At 39.0% G+C, this 21,739-nt stretch overlaps 2 protein-coding genes across 5 annotated transcripts in view; one reads left to right on the forward strand and one right to left on the reverse strand.

Annotated features, from left to right (window-relative positions):
• Positions 1 to 3,854, forward strand: part of fmnl2a (formin-like 2a) — a 52,515-nt gene extending 48,661 nt beyond the window's left edge. Inside the window, exons 26-27 of one of the 3 annotated variants that reach the window (XM_035676911.1) lie at positions 1,275 to 1,374; positions 1,826 to 3,854. In XM_035676911.1, coding sequence (XP_035532804.1) covers positions 1,275 to 1,374; position 1,826 — 101 coding nt within the window. In that variant the 3' untranslated portion in view covers positions 1,827 to 3,854. The remainder of the gene's footprint in view (positions 1 to 1,274; positions 1,375 to 1,825) is intronic. The other 2 variants (XM_035676910.1, XM_035676912.1) reach the window with 2 other exon arrangements.
• Positions 3,855 to 4,366: 512 nt separating this feature from the next.
• On the reverse strand, positions 4,367 to 17,261 carry prpf40a (PRP40 pre-mRNA processing factor 40 homolog A). Of its 2 annotated transcripts, XM_035676914.1 has the most exons (27): positions 17,187 to 17,261; positions 15,657 to 15,737; positions 15,362 to 15,505; positions 13,716 to 13,799; positions 13,053 to 13,071; positions 12,932 to 12,951; positions 12,739 to 12,780; positions 12,503 to 12,613; positions 12,180 to 12,300; positions 11,877 to 11,901; positions 11,425 to 11,640; positions 11,075 to 11,180; positions 9,687 to 9,751; positions 9,426 to 9,590; positions 8,323 to 8,431; positions 8,069 to 8,219; positions 7,766 to 7,899; positions 7,490 to 7,604; positions 7,054 to 7,145; positions 6,795 to 6,911; positions 6,560 to 6,697; positions 6,307 to 6,402; positions 6,126 to 6,212; positions 5,906 to 5,996; positions 5,749 to 5,810; positions 5,486 to 5,641; positions 4,367 to 5,001 (listed from the first exon to the last, which is right to left on the reverse strand). In XM_035676914.1, exons 1-27 carry the CDS (start codon positions 17,187 to 17,189, stop codon positions 4,912 to 4,914), a joined length of 2,640 nt encoding a protein of 879 aa, XP_035532807.1. In that variant the 5' UTR covers positions 17,190 to 17,261; the 3' UTR covers positions 4,367 to 4,911. The 2 variants fall into 2 exon arrangements, with proteins under 2 accessions (XP_035532807.1, XP_035532808.1); XM_035676915.1 differs by lacking the exon at positions 15,657 to 15,737 and having other exon boundaries at positions 17,187 to 17,230.
• Positions 17,262 to 21,739: the final 4,478 nt, after the last annotated feature.

Here is a 21,739-nt window from a genome sequence, read left to right on the forward strand (position 1 = left end):
TGTGTGTGTGTGTGTTCCCCCCTCTCCCCTCGCCCCTGAGCATGACTTGGTGTTGGGTGGTAATGTTGTTCTCTGCCCACCTGCATGAAGTGTGACACCCTTATTTATCATCATTATTTTATCAACCATGGCAAACCATAATGTCACAGAGGAAGCTGTCTCCAAGGCCATACTCTTATCTGTAGTGACAGGCGATTAAAATTGGTGAAGAGTGCACTTCTTCTCATCAAGTAACGGAGCAGAGAAGTTAAGCTGCGAGCTGCCATCTAGTGGCGACAGATGGAAAACAAATGCTGATTAATGAATCAAATACTTCAGGGTTTATCACTGATTTTAGTCTAATTTAATGATCCAGTTTGGTCAGTAGCACCCAACATGTTACACTCATGTTGTAATGTACAGTATATACAAGCTTCAATCATCTACTCCGCAGGTATGACTAATGTCATGATTGTGTAAGTGCCTGTGGCATTATAACTTGCTTTTGTGTGTTTCAATCAATGTTTTTAATTAAAAAATGAATGTTTGTGTGTTCATTATCACATGTGGCTTCTGCAGCTGATACAACTTGTTGCATGCTGATTGCTTCATCCCTGCCGCTTTCCCACAATGCATCTCTACTCTCCCAGTTAGCCCATATGCTGTGCTTTGCGCCTGCAGGTCTTTGTCAAATGACTTTCTGTGGTCTGGCAGGCTCACTAATATTCTGCATGATGTCTGCATTTCATCATCATTAATTATTAATCACTTACACTGCAGTCAGTCTTTGCAGTTGTGTGTGCTACTAACATGCAATCAGGTTGTCTTTTGGTAATTAATCCGTTGGTAATCAGTGTTTGCCTGGCTGCACGCATGCTTTGCTTGGTTTTTGGTCAAGATCCTGCTGAATGTAACAATCCTGCTGTGTTCTGAAATCATATTTGTTTATTTCAGTTCACAATTGCTCTGTACTGGACTTTTGAAACGGGCTCTTCTTCTGTCCTGCTGGTAGTCACTCTGCAAAGCAGACTGGGTTTATAACACAGGAAAAAAAAAAAAGAGACAGAAGCTTTTATCCTCCACCCTGCCGGTTGAACTAGTTAACCTCCTCCAGCTCTGTCCCCCTCTAATGCCCTTAGCCTACTCTGGCCTTTCCCCCCTCCCATGCAGCCTGCTTCCACTTTGCTTTGCAGTGCTCTCTTAGCAAAGCCAGTGTGAATATGTTGGGCTGACATGTTCTGATCAGCCTGTTCTTCCTCCATTTATAACCTTCATTTTGTCTTCTCTTTATCTAGCCCTAAAGAAGAATAATATTACTAAATTTCCCAATGTCCACTCGAGGGTAAGGAACTCGTCCAGTAGCACCCCTGTAGTGGTGGATGTGTCCCAAACCTGGCAAGCATCTCTTTATTACCTCCCTTCCTGTTTTACTGTCTTCTCACTTAGGGTCGACTCAGCATTGACCTACCTCTGCCTCACCTTCTGTTTTCTGCTCACTATATCTCCTTCGTAACAGTAAATTTGAATGTCTGATGATAAAAATAGCTACTCTTTCCAGTAGTTTTTATGGGGAAGATGCATCTTGGTCTTAACAAGATGCATGGAAGGCCTTTATTTCTGGCAGAGGCTTACAAGTCAAAACCCTGTGGCCTGTCTCAGTCTTAACACCCAGAGACAGCTGACCCGCAAGGCTTTTTTATTCTGTGTAGAACTCACGCTGCTTTGAAAGACAGGCTGCCAGCACTCTGAGAATGTGGGCTCATCAAAACGCCCTGACAAGATGACTGACAGCTCTTTTATTCACCCCCACTCCCCATCCCCATCCAATCCCCTTCTTCACTCTCAGATTTGAGGAATCAGCCTTACAGGCGAGCAGACGCCGTGCGGAGGAGTGTCAGGAGGCGCTTTGATGATCAGAACCTGCGGCCGGTGAACAACGGCGAAGTGGTCATGTGACGAGGGAACAGTGCATGTGCTGGGAGGGGGGGAAGATGTGTAACGTCAAGATTGGGAGAGATGGGAGGTTTGATACAGATTGAAGGATGAGTGACAAGTGTTGTAGCAACCATAGAGATGACTATGTATATATATTACATAAGAATACACGTTATTCCATGTCTGTGGTACAGGAGCAGTGTTTCACTATGAAGGACTGGGGCATGTGGGGGACTGAAATTTAAAGTGTCTGAAAAGGTTGATGCAGAAAACCTTAGACGAGCCAAGTGCCTGAACTTATTTTTGTGGGATAATGTCACGCTGTCCTCTGTTTGTCTGATGGCTGTTTTTTTAAATATTCCCCACGTCAAGCAATACGATGTGACCTGGCTTTAATTTTAAAAGAAAGTGTAGAAGTGGACTTGTGGTGGACTTAAGAGCCACACAAAGAGAGGCTCCCTTGGAAATCGTAATGTAGAATGTATGGGACGTGTTCCCTTTAGCTGTTACAAATATTACATCTTCTAGTGTTGAGTGTGACTCTCTGTAGTATCTCGGTACATTCCGGTGCTCTTTTTCATTCTTCTACTTTACAAACTTGTTTTCAACCTGCACCTTTTTTTTTTACATCTCATGAGGCTTTTCAACTTTGACTAAAAAGGGCTGATGATCAGGCACGAAGAAGGTGATCAGAAAATCCTTAAAATTCTATATTTATACTAAAAATAAGTATAAGGATGACGAAGAATGAAAGAAAAAGACATCAACAGTAATTCATTTCAACACGAGACTGGGCTAATGTGAATTGTATATATCAGGCGTCTCCATGCAGACTTCTCTTTTATAAGTTGTTACAACGCTTAATGGATCAATCCAGAATTTGAAGCTCTTAATTCATAAAAGTAGGCTGCCTGCTCACATAAAAAGATCTACTGTCCTTTTAAAATGTTACATTTCTGTAGCTGCACAGCAATTTGTTTGGTTTCTGGGAACAAATAAAAGCCTGTAAAGCAACAAAGAATACTTTTTCTACCAAACTGCACAAAATATACTGAACCCAACTGGATGATCTTATTGTCAGAACTGGACACAACTTTGCATTTCATCCATCTACTCTTTTCTTTTTTACAGATTAATTATATTCTAGGCTACTGTGTCTACTCACTTTATTGTAATTTTAATGTATAGTATTTAACCACTGAAAGGATTCCTTTAAGCTCATGTTTTCATCTAAATGTGTGTCATGGCAAAACAAGTACACAACACAAAAAAAAATCCTAAATGTACAGATATTTTGCTACAAACCTTGTTTTCTTTTTTTTTTTTTACTTAATTCACATTACCAGATGGTTAATATTGTACATATTGTTTAAACAAAAGTTTTCATTGCCTTGTGCTATACAACTTGAATGTTATTTTAACTTATAGTTTGTTTCAATTTTTGTATATTTAATTAAGCCAAATGAATCTACAGTAGTGTGTTGAATCATAATGTCTCACTGTCAGGAGGCAGCAGATCACTGAATTTGCTTGTGGGTGTATCACAAAGCCAGTTACAAAAACATGCAACATGTTCCAGATGTTGGTACATTTGGACAGATGTAAGCTCTTAAATCAGACACATTGTGTCTAATAAAACTAGTTTCTATTAGTTGACCTGTGATTAGCTGGTTTTGTGGCTTTGTGATACACCCTCCTGTAATTATCTCCACTGAAGCACGTGCTGCCGATCATCTCTCTTCTCTCAACTTCACTGTCTGTAATAGTGACATTTCTCTAACTGGATAATACTGGCATGTGTTTTTTTTTTTTTTACTTTCACCAGAAATGTATTTTAGGCAGTTTGTGCTTATTACAAAATAACAAGCTTTTTTTTTTTTAAATTAGGTGATATGAGATTTTCAACGAATATGATCAAATAAACTATTTACATTGGTTTACCTTTTCTTCTTTTTTTTTTAAACTGGTTGGGAAAAGTAATCGATTTTTCTGGACTACAACCCAAAAAACACCTGTAGCCTACCTCCTGGGAAACTAGAAATCAATTATAATAACAATTATATGGAGAAAATAATACATTTCTCCGTTAAAGTTCTGCACGCTGTCGTTTCAGTCTATATGATCTTCATCAGGTACCAGACCCCTGATTAAAGTCAGATACTTAATGAAGGTCATATAGAGCTAAATGTTTAATAAATGCATCTTATTTCAGCAGTAAGTGAGACAATTGTGCACAAGTCCCTCATTGTTTAAATTGCACCTTCCCTCTTGCGCGCCTGTCACATATTTGGGTATGACTTATTTCTACATGTGATAGACGAGCATGAGGATACTTTGGAAGGTTCGGTTAGGTGTGCCTGTTTCATAAATGTAAGAAACTATACAAATATAAATAAGATAACATTTGCCTTTGACCTTACTGATCTCCTAAAGTATCCAATTACAGACGAAATCCATTGAAACTGTATTTTATTACATTTCACTACAGTATGTCAATTTTAACAAACGCTCCAATTAAAATCTTCTTGGACCATTCCTCGAGAACAGCTGCAGTTAAGTTGGACCAAATCAAAAATATTGTTTTCATCATCTCCGGGTGTGTCCAGAGATCATGAAAGAGGTGTTGTCTTGAAATCTATTTCAGTCGCCGTGACATTAAAGATATACTTTTAATTGAATATAAAAAAATGATTGGCAATGGAAAAACACATGTACAACTACAATCAACTAAAAAAAGAATCTTAAAGCTAACAAAAAGCAACAAAAAGACAATCTGACATTTAACGATTGATCAGCTGATCAGTTTCCTGATATCAAATTAGTAACCAAATAAGTGTATAAGCTCAGTGTAGCACATTCCCGTAATTACCAGAGAAAGGTGTTATTTCACACAGTTCGCCCAGGGTGGTGTGACCAGTACAGTCAGATGAGCTCGGAGGGGAATGCATGTTTGTAGAAATGTACAAATACAATATAAGGGCAGCGGAAGTGCGATCATCAAGGTGCATCCAGCTGTTCCAGTAAAGTTCTTCTCCTTTTCTCCAGCTCTCCTTCACTCAGCTCACTGCCTGATGTATCCCAGCCGCCCTGAACACAACACAGAAAACACAAAGACTCAGAAATGTTAATAACGATGAAAGTGACTCACTGAGTTTTCAGAAGACGACCTCTAAATGACCAACTCGACAGCCACATCTAAAGATCGGACTTTTGGCTGGTAGCAACAAACCTCCTGCCGTGCTAAAACACACAGAAAAAAGAATCCTCTAATACGCCAGAAAGCTGATTTACTGGGCTAATTGCTGAATGTTAGAGTTGAAGTTCAATCAGTAACAGTTCAAAAACAGTTAGTTAACTTTCACTATTAACATTTGCATCAAATTCAACATGCAGGTAACCTTAACAACAGCTATTAACACATCAGTTTGATGGGGAAAAAAAATCATCTCTGTGTTCTTAACCATGACAACGCATATTCATACACTTATTCATAGTTTTTCATCATCGTCGTTTTTCATCATCGTCATTCATAGAGTTTTTTCTTTTACCACAACTGAAACAGAAAACCAACCTCCTCTTTCGCCGCTTTTCTCTTCGGAGACTTCTGTTTAGAGTCGGAGCGAGATTTCACTCGAGACTTGTCGTTCTCTTTATCTTTCTCTAGGTCCTTTTCACGTTTTCCATCGCGCTCTCTTCCTTTCTTCTCATTGTCAGAGTCTGGCGATGCCTGGTTGCCATAATCACCATCAGTGCACAAACAAACACAAGATGCACATTTAGAGTACAATAAATAAATAACAATAAATGGATTTTGGGGTCTTCCTGTATACTTACGGACTTGTGACGTCTCTTTTTGCCTTTCTTCTTGTGTTTCTTGGACTTTTTGTAGCTTCTCTCTGGTTTCAGGCAGAAAATGTCAGTAAATGTCAATATTGCTGCACTTCTTCCACACAATAATAAACAGATCATCTTAGCTTTGAAAGCCACTCACCGGATTCTCCACTAGATGAGCGTTCAGAAGGAGATTTGGACTGTGACCTCTTCTTCTTCTTGTGGTATTCCTCATCCTCAGACTCTGAGCCCTGTCAACACAGTAGTTCGGAGATTAACGAGGCATGTGACGGAGTATTGACATATGGGCAAAGAGGGTACTCTTGTACATTACTGAGGACTTATTGTCTTGTCTATGCACAGTAGTAAAGACTACGAACCGATCGAGAGCGGGATCGTTTCCTGTGGTGCTTCTTGGACTTCTTCGAGTGCTTCTTTGTCTTGGAGTGGTGATGTTGGCATTCATGCTGTTTAAAAAAACAAAAACACATGTTAAACATCAACATCATTTGTCATCAATAAAATAAAGCCCATTCCCACTGGCATGACAGACTTATTTACCTCTAAGACATGCATGAAGTCTTTGAATATCCTTTTCCTCTCTGACTCCAGCGTCACATCTTCAAAGGCAGACTCTTTTAAGAATCTCTCTCTGATCTGAAATTGTAAAATGTAAGTGACATACTTGTTTAATCAAAATGGAAAAGACAAGCTACCGTTTATTACTTTTTACAACTAATTTAGAAATTATTATAACTAAATAACTGGGAGAGGGATACAAATAGACAATAGTTGGTGCTGCAAAACCACATACCCCCTCCCATGTAGTCTCTGGCTCCAGTGGAGGTGTGGCCTGCTTCAGCATGTTTTTAAAGGCTGCTTCTTTCCTTTTCATCTTCCTGGCCTCCTCCTTCTCTCGCTCTCTCTCTCTGGCTTCAGCCTTCTCCAGTAACTACACAAAGATGTTGAAAATGGGTTAATCATAATAAATATAAACAATGAAAAAGTACTATGTGGGATTTGTGAGAAGCGAGTGGAAAAAGTCTTACACTGTTGAAGGCTAGTTTTATGTTTCCTGCATCCAGTGTGGTGGCTCTCTTGTCCGAGCTGATGACTGATCCAAAGTCATCAAAGCTAGTGTTGACCTCCACCAGAAAGCCTTTGTCCTGGCAACACCAGCAAGAACACATAAGAAGGGAAGCAAAAGATGAACAAGTTGGGTGACATGAAATAAGAAAACATAAAAACCTCTTGAAGGAAACACGGACATGGGCAGATGTGAAGTCAACAGTTTGTGAACAATCTTACCTTAAGAATATCTTTAATGATCCTCTTTTCATCATGGTAGCGGGCCTTCAAATCTTCCACGTAAAATTTGAACAGATCCAGGGGAGTGGAACCTGTAGAAAAGACAGGATCAATCAAAAGATGCAAAAGTACAAAGAAAAAAACAACAGAAACCATCAGGTTGTTACTAATGAACAATTATATAGGACTCTGGGTGCAGAATGTTTTGGGTAAATGTAAAAAATACATAAACAAATTTAAAAAGGAATGGGGTTTAAAAAAACTCTTATGCAACAGTACTCAGCAGTTGAGGTTCATACAGTATTTACACCGAGCTGTGTAAGCTTTATTGCTGTGTTCATGTCATGTGCTGTTGTCTGCATGCATCCACGTGCTTTGGAGCATTCAGCTCATGTGGATGTGTGAAGCCACGTGAGCCGCGGCCTGCTGTCCTTACCCGGCTGGCCCAGCATGTTGGCAAAGCGGATGTCTGAGCTCAGGGTCGGGTACATCTCCATCCAGGCAGACATGGAGTGGAGCTGACCGTGGTCGTGGAGCTCATCCAGAAATTTCTGACCGAGAACAGCAAAGTTTAAATTGAGAAACAGCAACTGATACCCAATATTAATATAAATATATATTTAGGACATCAAACTGCCATTTCTTTCCCTGACAGGATGATTTCCAGTTTGTAAGTGTTTGAAAATACACGTTTCCCTCCATTCCTTCTTACCTGGAAGGCCTCTCTGTTCTTGCGTTGTCGTCTCCTCTCCCTGAGAAGAGTCTTCTGTTTCTCTTCCTCCTCCTCCTTCTCCAGCGCCCGGATGTGCTCCTCGAAACAAATGAGAGCGTCCTCTTTGTCCATATCTGTGAGTAGATACCAACACTATTAACAAGGAGAAATCAAGCAGTTTACAGGCGAGTGAACCTGTGGTTTATTTTGGATGAAGTGTGGTTGAAACTTTGTTTTTACACTTCTAACATCTGTTTCCAACTAAAGTAAGTAAACAAAAGACATCATTTTTTGCTCTCATACTTTGCAGCTCCTCATCCTCTGCAAAGGTAGGGTTGTCTAGCAGGTACTGCTGGGCCTCAGACCAGGTGGTGCGGTACGTGACGTTGGCCATGTTGTCCAAAATGTTCTTCAGAGCTTCCCAGTTCCTTTTTCTTAGCTGCTTGGCTTGCTCCTGGAAATGTCAGTGTTCACAAACCCCATGATGAACATGCAGAGTGAAATCACACACAAAGACTTAAAGGGATTTTTTTCTGAACTGGAGAACAAAACCTTACCTTCTCTTTCTTAGCAAGGTAGAACAACACATCTTCATATATCTCCAGCCTGTCTCTCTCTGGTACACAGCTCCACACCTCAAGCTCACCAAACATCTGTTCTGCTTTCCTGGATTGCAAGTAGACACACACACAAACTACGTTAGAATATGTTTACACAATAACCCACATGAGGGCAGCATTTCACAGGCCAAATTTACCTTTAACACAAATCTCATAACACATACAGTGGCCTTTCATGGTGTGCACTAAAAATATCTAATTCCCTTAATGGCTGATGGTAGTGGAATAAGCTATTGAAAACGTATAAGCATGTGCGCACACAGACACCATCGGAGAGACACCATCAGACAACCCCCGAGATCATGTCCAACTGCCTGCTGTGTACCATCCCAGAATCCAGCCCTAGTCACCACAGCAACCCCAGTGCCAGCTGAACTCTGAAACTGGCCCACTGTCAAGGTCACCAGTCGATCCGTCCGTCCCCTCTGTCCGTCACTATGACTTTCAACTAAATGCCAAACCAAAGTGCGTTGGTGAACCAGCTGCCGCTCGCAATAAAGGATTAAAACTGTGTTGGCATAATTTCTATTGCAAAACTCTGTAAATGGTAAGTGAATAAAAAAAAAAAAAACTTTAATTAACTGAATTTGTACACATTTGGTGAAAAAAAGATGTTATTTCCAGATGTTGTAGATTCTAGCATATTGCATTTATGTGTGTGGATTTTATTAAAAATGAATGAATTTTAAAAAAAGAAGATAAAGAGAGCACAGAGGTTGCAAATTAGATCCAAATACAGAATTTCATATGTACCTTAGCCCCAATATCAAAACCTACAAATCACAATGTGTTTAAGGTCATTCACTGAATTGTGACCTAGCAACATTATGTTACAGTGAACACAGTTCAGCAACAACAATGTGACAAGAGCTAACAGGTCAAAGCAGTTCAAGTGGAAACAGTTTTATAACTGCATGATGGCGTGCACAAGCCATAAATGCCCTTTCACTGATCGGTCTGCATAATCATATCGACAATTTGGGGAACCATGAATCAATACGGGGGGGGGGACGTTATTGTGAGACGACTGCAGTTCTTACTTGTATCTGGTGGTAGATGTCATCTTCTCATGGTTCTCCAAGAACCTCTGAAAGGTCTCTTTTGACTCCTTGTATTTAATTCTGGCCTCCTCTTTTTCTTCCTTCTCTGTTTGGACTTTGTAGGCGTTGAACGCCTGTTTCTTCTCACTCAGTTTGGGAAGCGCACTTTGTAGGCAAACAAAAGAGAATTCAAGGTTAGATGAGCATAGTTCTCACCTGCTATTGTAAATAGAATAAACAGCTCACAGGAGAATAGTGTACCTGTAGCGAGGATCATTGATAATCATTTTCATAGCCTGTTCCCAAGAGGAGTTTGAAGACACACCCTGTAATACACAGAATAAAATTCAAAGTCACGATTAAAGTGACAAGTTAAACTTAGAACTTACATTTGTAACACACTCAAACAACAGATGAAGGAAAATGGATTGTTGTATTGCCCTTTATTGCATGTGAGACAGGCAGAGGAACAATGAGCTGTGCTGCTTTGTCTCCACACATTTACTTAATTACTAATAGATGGCGGGTTAAGAGGTGTGGAATGGCAATAACTCAAAGAAGTGCCACTGAGGACTTATGTAAGCGCCCTTTCTGCCACTTGCCTCTCCAATAGAGTGACTCCTTCATCCATTATGAACCGATTCCACCGTGTGCCTCTGTCTTGTCAGTTGTCACAGTTATTCTAACTCACTGAGGCATGCTACTTTCTCTCACTGTCTTAATCCCAGCCAGCCCCATGCCTTTGATCCAATAAAGCTAATCATAAAGACAGAGCCATTAAGATCTTGCAGGAAATGGCAAGCAATCTCAGAGGAGAGCTTTGTGCACAAAATTAAAATGAGCCTAAATATAGCAGCATTCAAGGTGGGTGGCGCTAGGCTGCCTTTGCGACCAAACAACACACATCCAAAGCAACAGGAGGTGAAGCTTAACAATCGTGCTAAGACCTCCCAGGGGATTTTGAGGAGGGACAGGGATTAGATCCAGATCAAAATGCAAAAGGATGTGCTGGTATACACATCAGGCTTTTTGGAGAGGTTGACACAGTAAAATGTAACCCTAAAGACCTTTTATATGTAATAGTGTACACCTCAATCATCCAAACACTTGTTGGAGTTACTTTGATATAAATATATCATTTAATAAATGGAACACTTGCTGTAAAGTGCTATTTACAAACAGGTTTAATATGGCTGTATCTGGATTATTATTAGCAAACTAAATGTGAGAAAAGATGGCTTGTGTAATAACAATTTTAAAACAAGCACATAATTAATGACAAACTACAGCCACCTTGAAGGCAAATTTTCCAGAATAAATTCTTGGATATTTCGCATTGCAATCTGAGCTCCACTCTGCACTCAGCCCTAGTGTTTGCAGCTGCGATGGCAAATGCAAAATGACGTGTTTTAAAACATTTAGGACTGACCAACAAGCCCACGGAATGAAGTATTCATGGTGCAGCTAAAAGCACATTAATGGAGACTAATGTATGTCCAGGCAAGCATAATTTTTCTTTTGTATTTGACCTGCTAAATGTCAAGTAATGTGAACGTGCACTACAGGGTGACACGGACAACACAGTGCCTCCCGCAGCGGGTGGCCTCTAGTTCATCTACATGTTAACCCCATTTGACAGCCTGACTCACCTTCTCCTTCAGCAGCTCTTTAAAGGCCTGCTTGGCCTCCTCTTTTGTGTTCCATTTGTACGTTTTCTTCTGAAGTTCTGGCCGTTCTTCCTTTGGGACTTCAATGCTGAGGGGAAAGGAAGATGTTGCTGGGGTTTGCATGAAGCATTTAAGACACTGAGCATTTTTTCACTTAAATGGTTAAAACACAAAACTAGACCTCCTCATCCATGAATATACACTAAGTTGAAAAGGGTGTTGTGTACATAAACCCAGTGTCATTATGACTCTATGGTTCTGGCTTGATGTATATGATGTGTATCTGAGTACTGAAGAAACTAACAGTTTCTGTTTTAGACATAATTGTTTACCTGGCTGCGGCCTCTGTGACGACTGAGCTCTCTGAGGAAGCCACAGGTGCATCTGCGGTCTTGACCTCAGCTGTGTGATGCACAGCGGCCTGAGACAGGTGTTCCTCTGAGACTGCTGTTGCAGTATCCACCTCCATCACGGTTGCCATAGTGGCTGTATTATCTGCTTGCACTGCAGGAGCTGGTATGGCGCCAGGAGCAACTGCCTCTGCCGTTCTGAAATCAAAACCATGACAAGTCAAATCCCAACACATGATCGGGAGAATAGCACGGCAGTGAAGCTGACTGGAACATAACGGCTCACTACATTAAAGTTAAAAACAGTCGTATTAATATTAAAATAAGGTTTTTGATCATGGAGAAACAATCGTTTTTAATAACCGCTGTATGTGTTGTTCATAACAGTGAGTGAGGCAGTGAAGAGTAACCGAAGGTAAACAGGAAGCTCTTACCCATTCTCCTCTGCTTTGATCATAGCTGGAATAGACAAAAGGAGATAGCTGTTAGGGTACTTGTTTTCATTTCAAAGCATACTGCAGATAAGAGAACAGCAGAGAGATAAATGTAGCGCAGGGGCCATCATGTGTTCCTGTATTTGTGCTCCCTGTGTTTGTACATCAATGATCCCAAAACCTCCTCAGCGGCCTGCCATTCATCATGCTGTTAAAGGCTCATCCATGGAGCACAGCGTGGCTCAGTATGGACCATCACGGTCTTCCTCACATGTTTGACATCATCAGACAGCAGCTCTTTACCTTCCAGATCCTCCAGCTCTTTGGGTTTGGTCCATCTGGACTCCTTCGTCTGAGAGTTGTAATAATAAGGCTTCCCTGTGTCGGACTTGTACTCCTTCCAGGGACATTTAGACAACATTTGCTAAAAAGGTAAAAACAAGAAGGGAAAGTATTTCAGTCGTGACACACTGCAGAATAATTATTGTGATGTTTGGATCCATATGGGGGGAAAAAGAAAGTAAAACAGGGTGTAAGTAAGGTAAGTAAGTAGATAACCTGTTACTTGGGGACACTTTAAAAGTAGATGTTAGACATGTTATGATAAAGGTGATAAAGGTTTGTACCTCTGCAGGAGATTTAAGGTCATCTGGTTTCTCCCATGTGGACTGCTTAGTCTCTGTATTGTAATAATAGGTCTTCCCATCCAGTGATTTGTGTTCTGTCCACAGGGACTTCTAATGCAGACAAAAACAACACATACATGAGCTGTTTAAGTGTTATAAAGAAAGAGAATAAGAAACCACTTAACTTTGGTTATGTTTTTACAGTTCCTAGTTAGTCAAGTCTAATGTACACAAACCTTCTTTGGCTGTTCTTCCTGTGGAGATCCATTTGTGGTGCTCTGCAGGGACAAAGGAACAAATGAAAAGATTGACAGACTGCAGTTACTGAGAAGACAGAAGACAAAATACTGGAGTCAACGATGAGAATTCAAAATTGTAAACTTGCAATTACTGCCTATAAAAGAGATAGGAAGGTTATGTTACACTTACAGTGGTCCCAGGTGCAGCAGCTGAGAGGATAAAAACACAAATGAGAACCCTGCACTTCTAACAAATACAAAATACGCAAGAATATGATATGTGACTAAAGTGACAAATTAAAGGTTCTTACCTGTGGAGTCAACACCCGGCTGTGGAAAAGACAATTTTATAAGTGGATTATTTCCCCAGAGAAACACTCATAAATCTGGAAGTTTACATGTGCACATTTCTACCACTGAATGATGAATTCATCTGGGAATACAGACTCATCATTCACAATACACAGTAACTGACAAAGCTTTCCTAATTAGTACAAAACTCCATGCCCCCAAGATGCAAAAATATACTTGTGATGATTAAGTAGATCTCTAAAGCCGCCTGGATGTTGTCACATTAAATATATCAGATTGCTAATTTGCATAACTTGCTTCTACTCAGTAAAAAAGAAAAAACAACAGTCAGGGGCTCATGTGTTTCATTATATTTACAGTGATTCACAGCTGAACCAAAACCAGAACAAAAAAGATACAGTAATGGACATATTGGACGCAGGTGTTCATTTTAAATTTTAATCAGAAAAGTTATTTAAATTATGTTTTTCAGCTGTTTCATTTCAACGTGTGGTTAAGAATACACTGATTTCTTTCTCTTTTTTTTATAGGCTGGCATAAATTCAGATCCAAAAGTGACAACTTGGCTGTGCAAATGCTTGATTTAGCATTTCACAGATTGCAGTGTACTTTTTAAGAAGTGTGAAGCAGAGCACTGATCAGAAAGAAGTGAGGAGAGTTACCGGTCCCGTTGGTTGTACAGCCGCAGCTGGCATGCGAGGGGGCATCATCATCCCTGGCATCATAGGTGGCATCATGCCTGGCATCTAATAAAAGAAGCATCATGAAATATTCATCTGGCATTTCCATACCACCTAGTGCAGGCAGAAGTATTAAGACACAGTGTGAGACAGGGTGTCGGTGTGTGTGTGTGTGTGTGTAAGGCTGCTTGCAACTGGGGGTGAAGGTGAGACTGAAACTGAGTCTGCTGTGCTTATTTAATGGTGTGATGCCACAGCTTGTGATCTGTGAAGCAGCAACACACCAAACTACATCGCCTCACCACCTTTTCAGATGTGTGTTGCTGGCACTTTGATCAAACCCCCCCCCAATATCACACCTATTTATATGCATGACAGGACCCCATATGCTTGCTAAATGTTATCCACTTTGCTTTAAAAAGATAAATAAATACATGTACTTAAAGAAAATGTGACTACCTCAGCATTATCCAGTGAACCAATGGCAGAGTTACAAAATGATGCACAAGCAGTCTTCAGTTAAACATCTCTTTATAAGACTATGAGTGCTATATCAAATAATAACAACAATATTCTCTTTATGGATATTTCAATGTTTAACACATTAGCTTCTGTGCCGAAGTTGTATTTTTGTTTATTTCTCACCATCGGCTCTATCAGGTATAAAATAAGGTTGTACTCACTATAAGATTTATTGATCCCACACTGGGGAAATTTACTGTGGTCATTTCAGAATGGCAACAAAGCTAAAAATAGGTCCAACAGGGCAAGAAACACACCAGCAGTCAGATGATCAGAGAGGCTATAAAACAAGCCAATGCAACAATTTTGCCAGATAAGCTGCCACCAATAGTGAACAGTGAACACAATGTTGCATGTCATTAGTTAATGATTGAATGAATTCATTGCACAGGACAATCCATGAGCGCACACATCAGTTTATTAAAGCCTCTGGAAATGTGGCTTGAAATAGTAAAAATTATATATTACATCAAAGGTGAGTGTCTCATTACGCATCCAGAAAAATCTGAGTGAAAATAAACGCGGGGCAGCAGCAAAACATGTTTCAGCTACCTGAAAAAAGGCCCACGTAAATCAACAGCAGTTTAAGTGTTTGCTATATTTAAAATATGTTCACTGCTTTACTTTACAACAGGAAGCTGTTACTTGCTGTGGAGTAACTGTTCAGCGAGCTAAACCGCGTTTTAGAAATAAAGTCGCTAAAAAAGTCCCTAAATCTAATGAGAAAGCCGCCAAGTTAGTGATGCTGTCACTTTCTGATATTTCAGCCTTTACTTTGGTAAGTACAGTATTATCAACTCTGATAAAAATAATAAAGAGCGCAACTCAAATAAGTTGTAATGAAATAAAGTTTTCCTTCTACTAATCTCCTATTTCCAAACTTTTCTGTGCTGTATTTCGACATATAATCAACAACATAGTCACTTAGCCACTTTTTAAGCGGCAAAGCAGTTCTATGCAAAAACCTATTTCTTCTTTCAGTACAGGAGTTTGAAAAGCATCAACCTAAAACACCATGAAATACTCCCAGAGCAGCACCGAGCTCACTCAAGATTCATAGCAGGATGAATGCTGCTGTGAGAGTAACAGCAGAAACACAGACTCACCTGTCCCATTGGCGGCGCCCCCATTGGTGGCATTATACCTGGGGGAATTATACCAGGAGGCATAGGCGTCATGCTGGGCGGCCGCTGTCCCATAGGGGGCATTCCGATGGGAGGGAAATGAGGCGGTATTCCTGGTGGTCCCATCTAGACAAAGGAATAAGGAATAAATGGTTAATTGTTTTAGATTAAACAGTAACGAAGATCTTTAATATTCACACTAAGTTCAACCCTGTATGACAACTGGAAACATAAGGTGAACAGCTAATTGTCATAAACATATCTGTCACTGACTTACAAACGGGGGAGGTATCCCTGAGGGCGGTACACCTGGATAAGGTGGCGCTTGGCTGGGGCCATTATTAGCCTCCGATGAAGACTGTCATGAATAAGAAACACCACACAGAGTTAGTGAACTCAAAAACAGAAAGTGGTGTAAAGCGCAGTCAACAGCGTGCGTAATTCAATAAAGCCACAAATTGCAGCGGCTCCAAATATGTCAAGATTACATCTTTAAAATGTTGTTGAATGAGATTTATTCATATTGGTTTCATCATGACATGCACAACCTGTATCTCATTACCGTTACGTCTAATGATGACAGTAGACTCAACGTTACATTTCACATTATGATTACAATATTTATGATAAATGTAGGTGGACTAAATATAAGAAACACAGCGCAATTCAACAAACTACGGCCTCCAAAACCAGCAAGTGAAGTAAAAATCAACCCCTCTCTAAAACAAACACTCCTGCACACGTTTCAGCTCGGTGCACCCATATGGAAGAAGTTTACTGATGACAAAAGTTTCATAAGAGATGAAAACAAGTTCTGAGCTTTAACAAGGAGACAGGCACATATTTGTAAGAGCGAGATCAACCCATAATCATTTAATTATTACTATTATTTTGTCACAGTGAACCCAGTCTAACCGGACCCTTCCAGGTGAAGCTGAACAGGTGAAGTCTGTTCTGCTCTTATAAATACTGTCAATGGTTATAACTCACTGTTTGCGCCCAATGGATCCCTACTGACAAATGTGAGCGCCACAATCACTATTTCCAGACAAAACGTAGCTATGAGTGGGTTATTTCACCGAATATTGCCAAAGCCTTCCATTATATTCGATTATTGGATTTTACTTGAGACATTTTATACGTTAAAGATAGCGCAGATGCTTTGACGTTACCAGAAAAAGTAACTATTTGCTAAAGTAACGCTGATTATACCGCTAGCAGTGGATCAGCTCGACTCGGTTCGTCTCTGTTCAGTTTCCTTGACGTTCCTGCTCATTCATAACAAACAAATACACTAACAAACACCTCACTTTTGCGCCCAAGTAATGCTAAGTTGCCAGACTGCTAGTACGGTGTCTAAATGCTGCTGGGGATGAATGGCCACGGGCTCCGTCTAATCCCCGGTGAAGAAGAATGGTTGGCGTACAACTCACCGGGGAGCCAGCTAACTGCTCAACAAGATAAACCTGCCTTTTAACGCGTTTAAAGTTTTAGTATGTGTATTTTACGAATATCACACGTAACTAAAGCCGACTGTGTGTTTGTGGACTGTGTTTAGTACAAAGCACCAGATCCAGCACATAGTCTGAACCGTGACGATATGTGTGTGTGTGCCGCTATCTTTAGCTCGGTGTTAGCACGGTGTGCTAACCTGTGACGTTCTGGGACATTGTAACATTATTAAAACATCACGGAGACAAAGTAGATAGTTGTTAACCAAACGCCAAGTGAGTACACACACGCTGCCGAGAGTTATTGGCTTTTAGGTCGCTGTAAATGATGTATTCTTTTGAATGGCTGCACTCACCATGTTGACGAGAGGGTAAGGACCTCCGAGAAACTTGAACGCCTCTCAACAACGAGCTCAGCGATTGGTTCAACTCTCACCGGACGTAGTGAGGTCAAAGGGGAACGTCCCGTAGCGTCATTCTGCGTTTGTGATGTGCAGAACTGCGCATGAACAGACGGAGTGGTACTATTGTGATCATAGGCATATCATTTATATATATATATATATAGATATATGTGAATGTTTTTATTGGATTTTATAGCACATACAGCACAAGAACATCTAGGAACTCAAGAACATCTAGAAACTCAAATGCTATGTACACACACCATAAAATCCATAAAAAATCATAATAAAATAAACAAGATTAGATTGCCCCAAAAATATTAGCGTTAATGACACTAAGAAAAATAAACAGACATTCAGACAAAAAAGAAGCAATAATAGCTTCACAAATAATATAATTTATATATATGTGTTGTTTTTAATTGTTTCTTTTTTTTAGAAACATAAACACAACAATTCAAATAAATCTTCCCGTTATATCCACCTACTTTATATAAAGAAACCTGCACATAAATATTTATCTCAGCATCCTTTGCACCGTTGCACTATATTCTACTACTACACATGTTTTTATATATGTATAACTGTACATAGTAGTTTATGTCTATCTTGTTGAGCTTGTTTGTTTATTTATGCTTATTCTGATGTTTGTACATTGACATATTCCTGGTATGTGTGCACATACTTGGCCAATAAAAGTGATTCTGATTCTGATTATAATATGTATATATATGTTTATGATTGTGATTCTACAAGAAAAAATACAAGAAAAGTACAGTATGCAACAATAATAGGCAACAACTGAACAGTGTCCACAAGAAATTCAACTCCAAAATCAAAACTCTATATACTATACTATATTCTAATAGAATATTATATTATTCTCATATTACTAACAAATATTATGTGAGAGCATGTAAATGTTGTAGTTTGTCAATGTGGAGCACATTTTAGATTCTTTATACTATATGAATAGATTAGTTGTATAGTACTGCGTATCATAGGTATATCATCATATTTTTATTTAAGTACACATATGTCAAAATTGTACATATGTACAATATTTGAGTAAATGTACTTACATCCCACCACTGCTGATAACAATTATGTAACAATAAAATAAAATGGAAAAGAAATTATATTTTCTATTATTCTATTTATATATTATATATTATTAGTTAAAATATAGTAAAATGAATTCAAATGTTGCCTAATGTTGAAATGTAATAAGTATATTCAAGAGATATTTACAAACGTTTATATATGTCCAACTTCCAGAAAAGACATAAATATACAGAAAAACAAATAACAATAACAAACAATACAAATAAGTCAATAAAAAAGTCATACAGTTACATTGTACAGAAAAGTAGGTATAAAAATAGCAATTAACAAAAACAACTGTATACTGTACAGGATTGGGGTTTGGTTGATAACTGTACTGTACAAGCGATGTAAGGTACAATGGAATATGTATTATATAGGTATATAAGACAATATACTGTACAGGGATGGCTTTATGTGTTTATATTGCTGGATTAAGTTTACATGGTGCATTTTATATACATTTTATATACTTGCAAAGGTTATATAGAATAATAATAATCTATATAATCTAACAATCTATCCTGTTTTATTTCAATATTACTTTCCTGTCACAACAGTTAACTTACAGTCACTGTGAGGAGTCTATTACTTAAAAAGGTGGATACCACAACATAAATAATTCGATTATTATGTAAAATTGTATTTCATAATTCTTCATTATGGTCTTAATTACATCGTGTTTTAGATAATTAACATATTTTCAATACTCACCCTGCCCTTCTTTGCTCATGGTGCAGAATTCTGTGCTGAAGAGGTTATTCTTTACACTGTTGCAATGAGGGCTTATTTTAGATGTTACAACAGGTGCTTTCAGAAGCTGGAGTAGCTGGTGTTCAGACGCAGCAAAATTACCTTGGTGTATTGGGGATCATTTGGAGAACTGGCTGTGATTTCCCAATTATTGGCTTCTGTGACACAGTTCTCTTGGCTGTCTGGAGCTGGAATGATTCCCGACGATGGTGGGAAATTAGAAAGTGGTCAGCCTACACACATTTTACCCCTTAAGTACCATTCACACGGCTGTGGTCTTAATTTTTTTTCTCGCTCCTCTTGCTTCTTCATTCTGGTCATATATTCTTTCATACAATCTCACCCATTATGAGGGTTATTCAAACAGAAAATGAGTTTGATGGCCTAATGAACACATTGATTTTCATTTATTGCCATGTGCACTGTATTAAACATTTTGAATGATCAGGGTTATGTATAAGATCTTCTCAAAATGCACGTGATGTGCAGCTTATCTATATGCTGCTCAGTGCTGTTGTTTGCTGTGGAGTTGTCCCTGGGATTTGGAGTGTTATTGGAGTGTGAAGCATGCAACAAAGAGTTGGGAAACAGATGAGCCCACACTTGAGGTGGACTGCAATAAACTCTGATGTATTTACTGACAAGTGGAGGAGAATTCCCTATCCATTCTCTTAACAAGACAAAAAGACAACAAGGCGACAGTGAGGGGCAGTGATGGATCGAGCTTCAACCTAATGATGAGAGTCAGTCAACCACAGTGCATCACTTGTCTTCAGGGAAGCAAACAAACATAAAACCAGCCATGAATCAACACCATTGCATAGCCGCAAATGTTTTTGTTTGGACTGAATGATCAAAAAAAAAGATTATATAAAGACAATGTTAAACTTAGAAGAGATTAAAAGCTGAAACGGTATCATTAGAGAGACTTTTCCTAATTTTCCTTGTTTAAGCCTTTAATCTTTATTTTCAGTGTGACTAATTCAGTTTTCATTCATTAAAAATCTAATAAGTTAGATTATACATACACTTAATGTGGATTTTGAGAAATTCATGATATAAAAAATTACATTAACTCTTTATAGTAGTTAGTAGGTACAGTTCTGATCTCAACAAAACAAATTGTATTCAAAGAATTTTAGGACATTTTAACTAGTTGAACGTCTGAATCCGACTGGAATTAATCAGAAAAACATTTAGAATTCTTGTTAGTAGAAATTTACAAACAGCTAGTTTAACTGACCAAAAGATATATTTTTAAGCATCAAGAATATGAATTGTAACTAGTAGAAATGTAAATGTAAAAGTTGTAAATACATTTTTGAAAAAAGTAAACATACATACAATAAAATATTTGATATAAAACTGGTTGCCATGGTGCTGCCTTAGTGTCTGCTACCAGAAGAGGCGCTGTCCTGTCTGTGACAACATGTCCAGACATCACTGCAGAGAAAAAGTGAAAAAAGAGGAATCAATGAAAGATGTCTTACACAAATCAAATATCACTCTGGCTTAACTTTTTGGATTCAGACTTTCATTGATCTCACCATCATCCTTTATTTATCATTCATTTGCTTGTGGATGATTAATGCTGATCAGATGCTGTAACCATTTCTCAACTGATTCCATACACTGCAGCTACATGCACCGTATATTTATATGCTTTGGTGTACTATTTATACATGCTTACACAGTCTACTGCCTCATTGTTGTGCGTGTGTGTGTGTGATTGATTCACAGTATATGAGGTGGTCAATGTTCGCCTCTGGCCATTTCACTCAGTGAGCTCCGAGTCTAACATGCAGCTGACCTGCCTTACAGGCACTCTTGTCTCATCTAACAATTGGCTTCCTGTCAACCACAGTCACATTAAAAATTGACAACACACAGTATTACATTTGTAGTGTGCTTTCCAATTTCCTCTCTGAAAATAAAGCAGCCAGAACGGCTCTGAATAAGGTTATATGAGTCTGTTTAGATTTTTTTTTCTAAACTAGAAAGCTTATACATATGTGAGAAGGCAGTTTTATGATCACTAATTTAGTATCCAGTAAGTAAATGAGAGCATAGTGTGGTATATCTTTTAAAAACTGCACTTTGTATTTACCACATGGTGATCTGTGCTCAGGAAATGACACGTCCTGGCTATAAGTATCATCCCTCTTAAAAAGAAGAGCTGTCTGCGTAACCCTGCCGCTTCTAATTGTTTGGTGGCTTGAGGGGAATATTTTTTGTCTAAAAGCATAGTTGTCCTCTGGGTGGTTATTGACCGCTGTGCCTCATGATCAATGAAAATATGACCTCTGAGCTGAAAAGAAAAAAATCAAACATTATCCATTTACTACATGCTACATGCAGTTTGGTGGATGTGCAACTTCACACGGCACTGCTTCTATTAAACCCTGGGATCACAAATTTGAAGCTCAACTACTTTGAGCTCTGCACAGCAAATTTACAACAGGAGTCCAAAAAAACTATTTTTGGTAAGATTCCTCTCTGGGGTTGCAATTATCGCGCAAGAACACACAAAGCTGTTGATTGCTAAGTACCAGCTATTCAGTCTCTTGTTCTGAAAGAGTTGCTGATTTTATGGATATTCCATCATTTAGATCAAAGGGTCTACTGTACTTCCCCTTAGCAAGGCCACA

This window comes from Morone saxatilis, unplaced genomic scaffold, assembly GCF_004916995.1.
Source record: "Morone saxatilis isolate NCDOM2014 unplaced genomic scaffold, NCSU_SB_2.0 Contig5, whole genome shotgun sequence".
NCBI lineage: Eukaryota > Metazoa > Chordata > Actinopteri > Moronidae > Morone > Morone saxatilis.

Excerpts from the sequence above, each read along its gene's own strand:
- prpf40a (XM_035676914.1), bottom strand. Across the intron at positions 15,506-15,656 it reads CAGGGATACCTCCCCCGTTT|ATGGGACCACCAGGAATACC; the intron begins GTAAGTCAGTGA and ends TCCTTTGTCTAG. Across the intron at positions 8,220-8,322 it reads ACCTTGCTAAGAAAGAGAAG|GAGCAAGCCAAGCAGCTAAG; the intron begins GTAAGGTTTTGT and ends TGACATTTCCAG.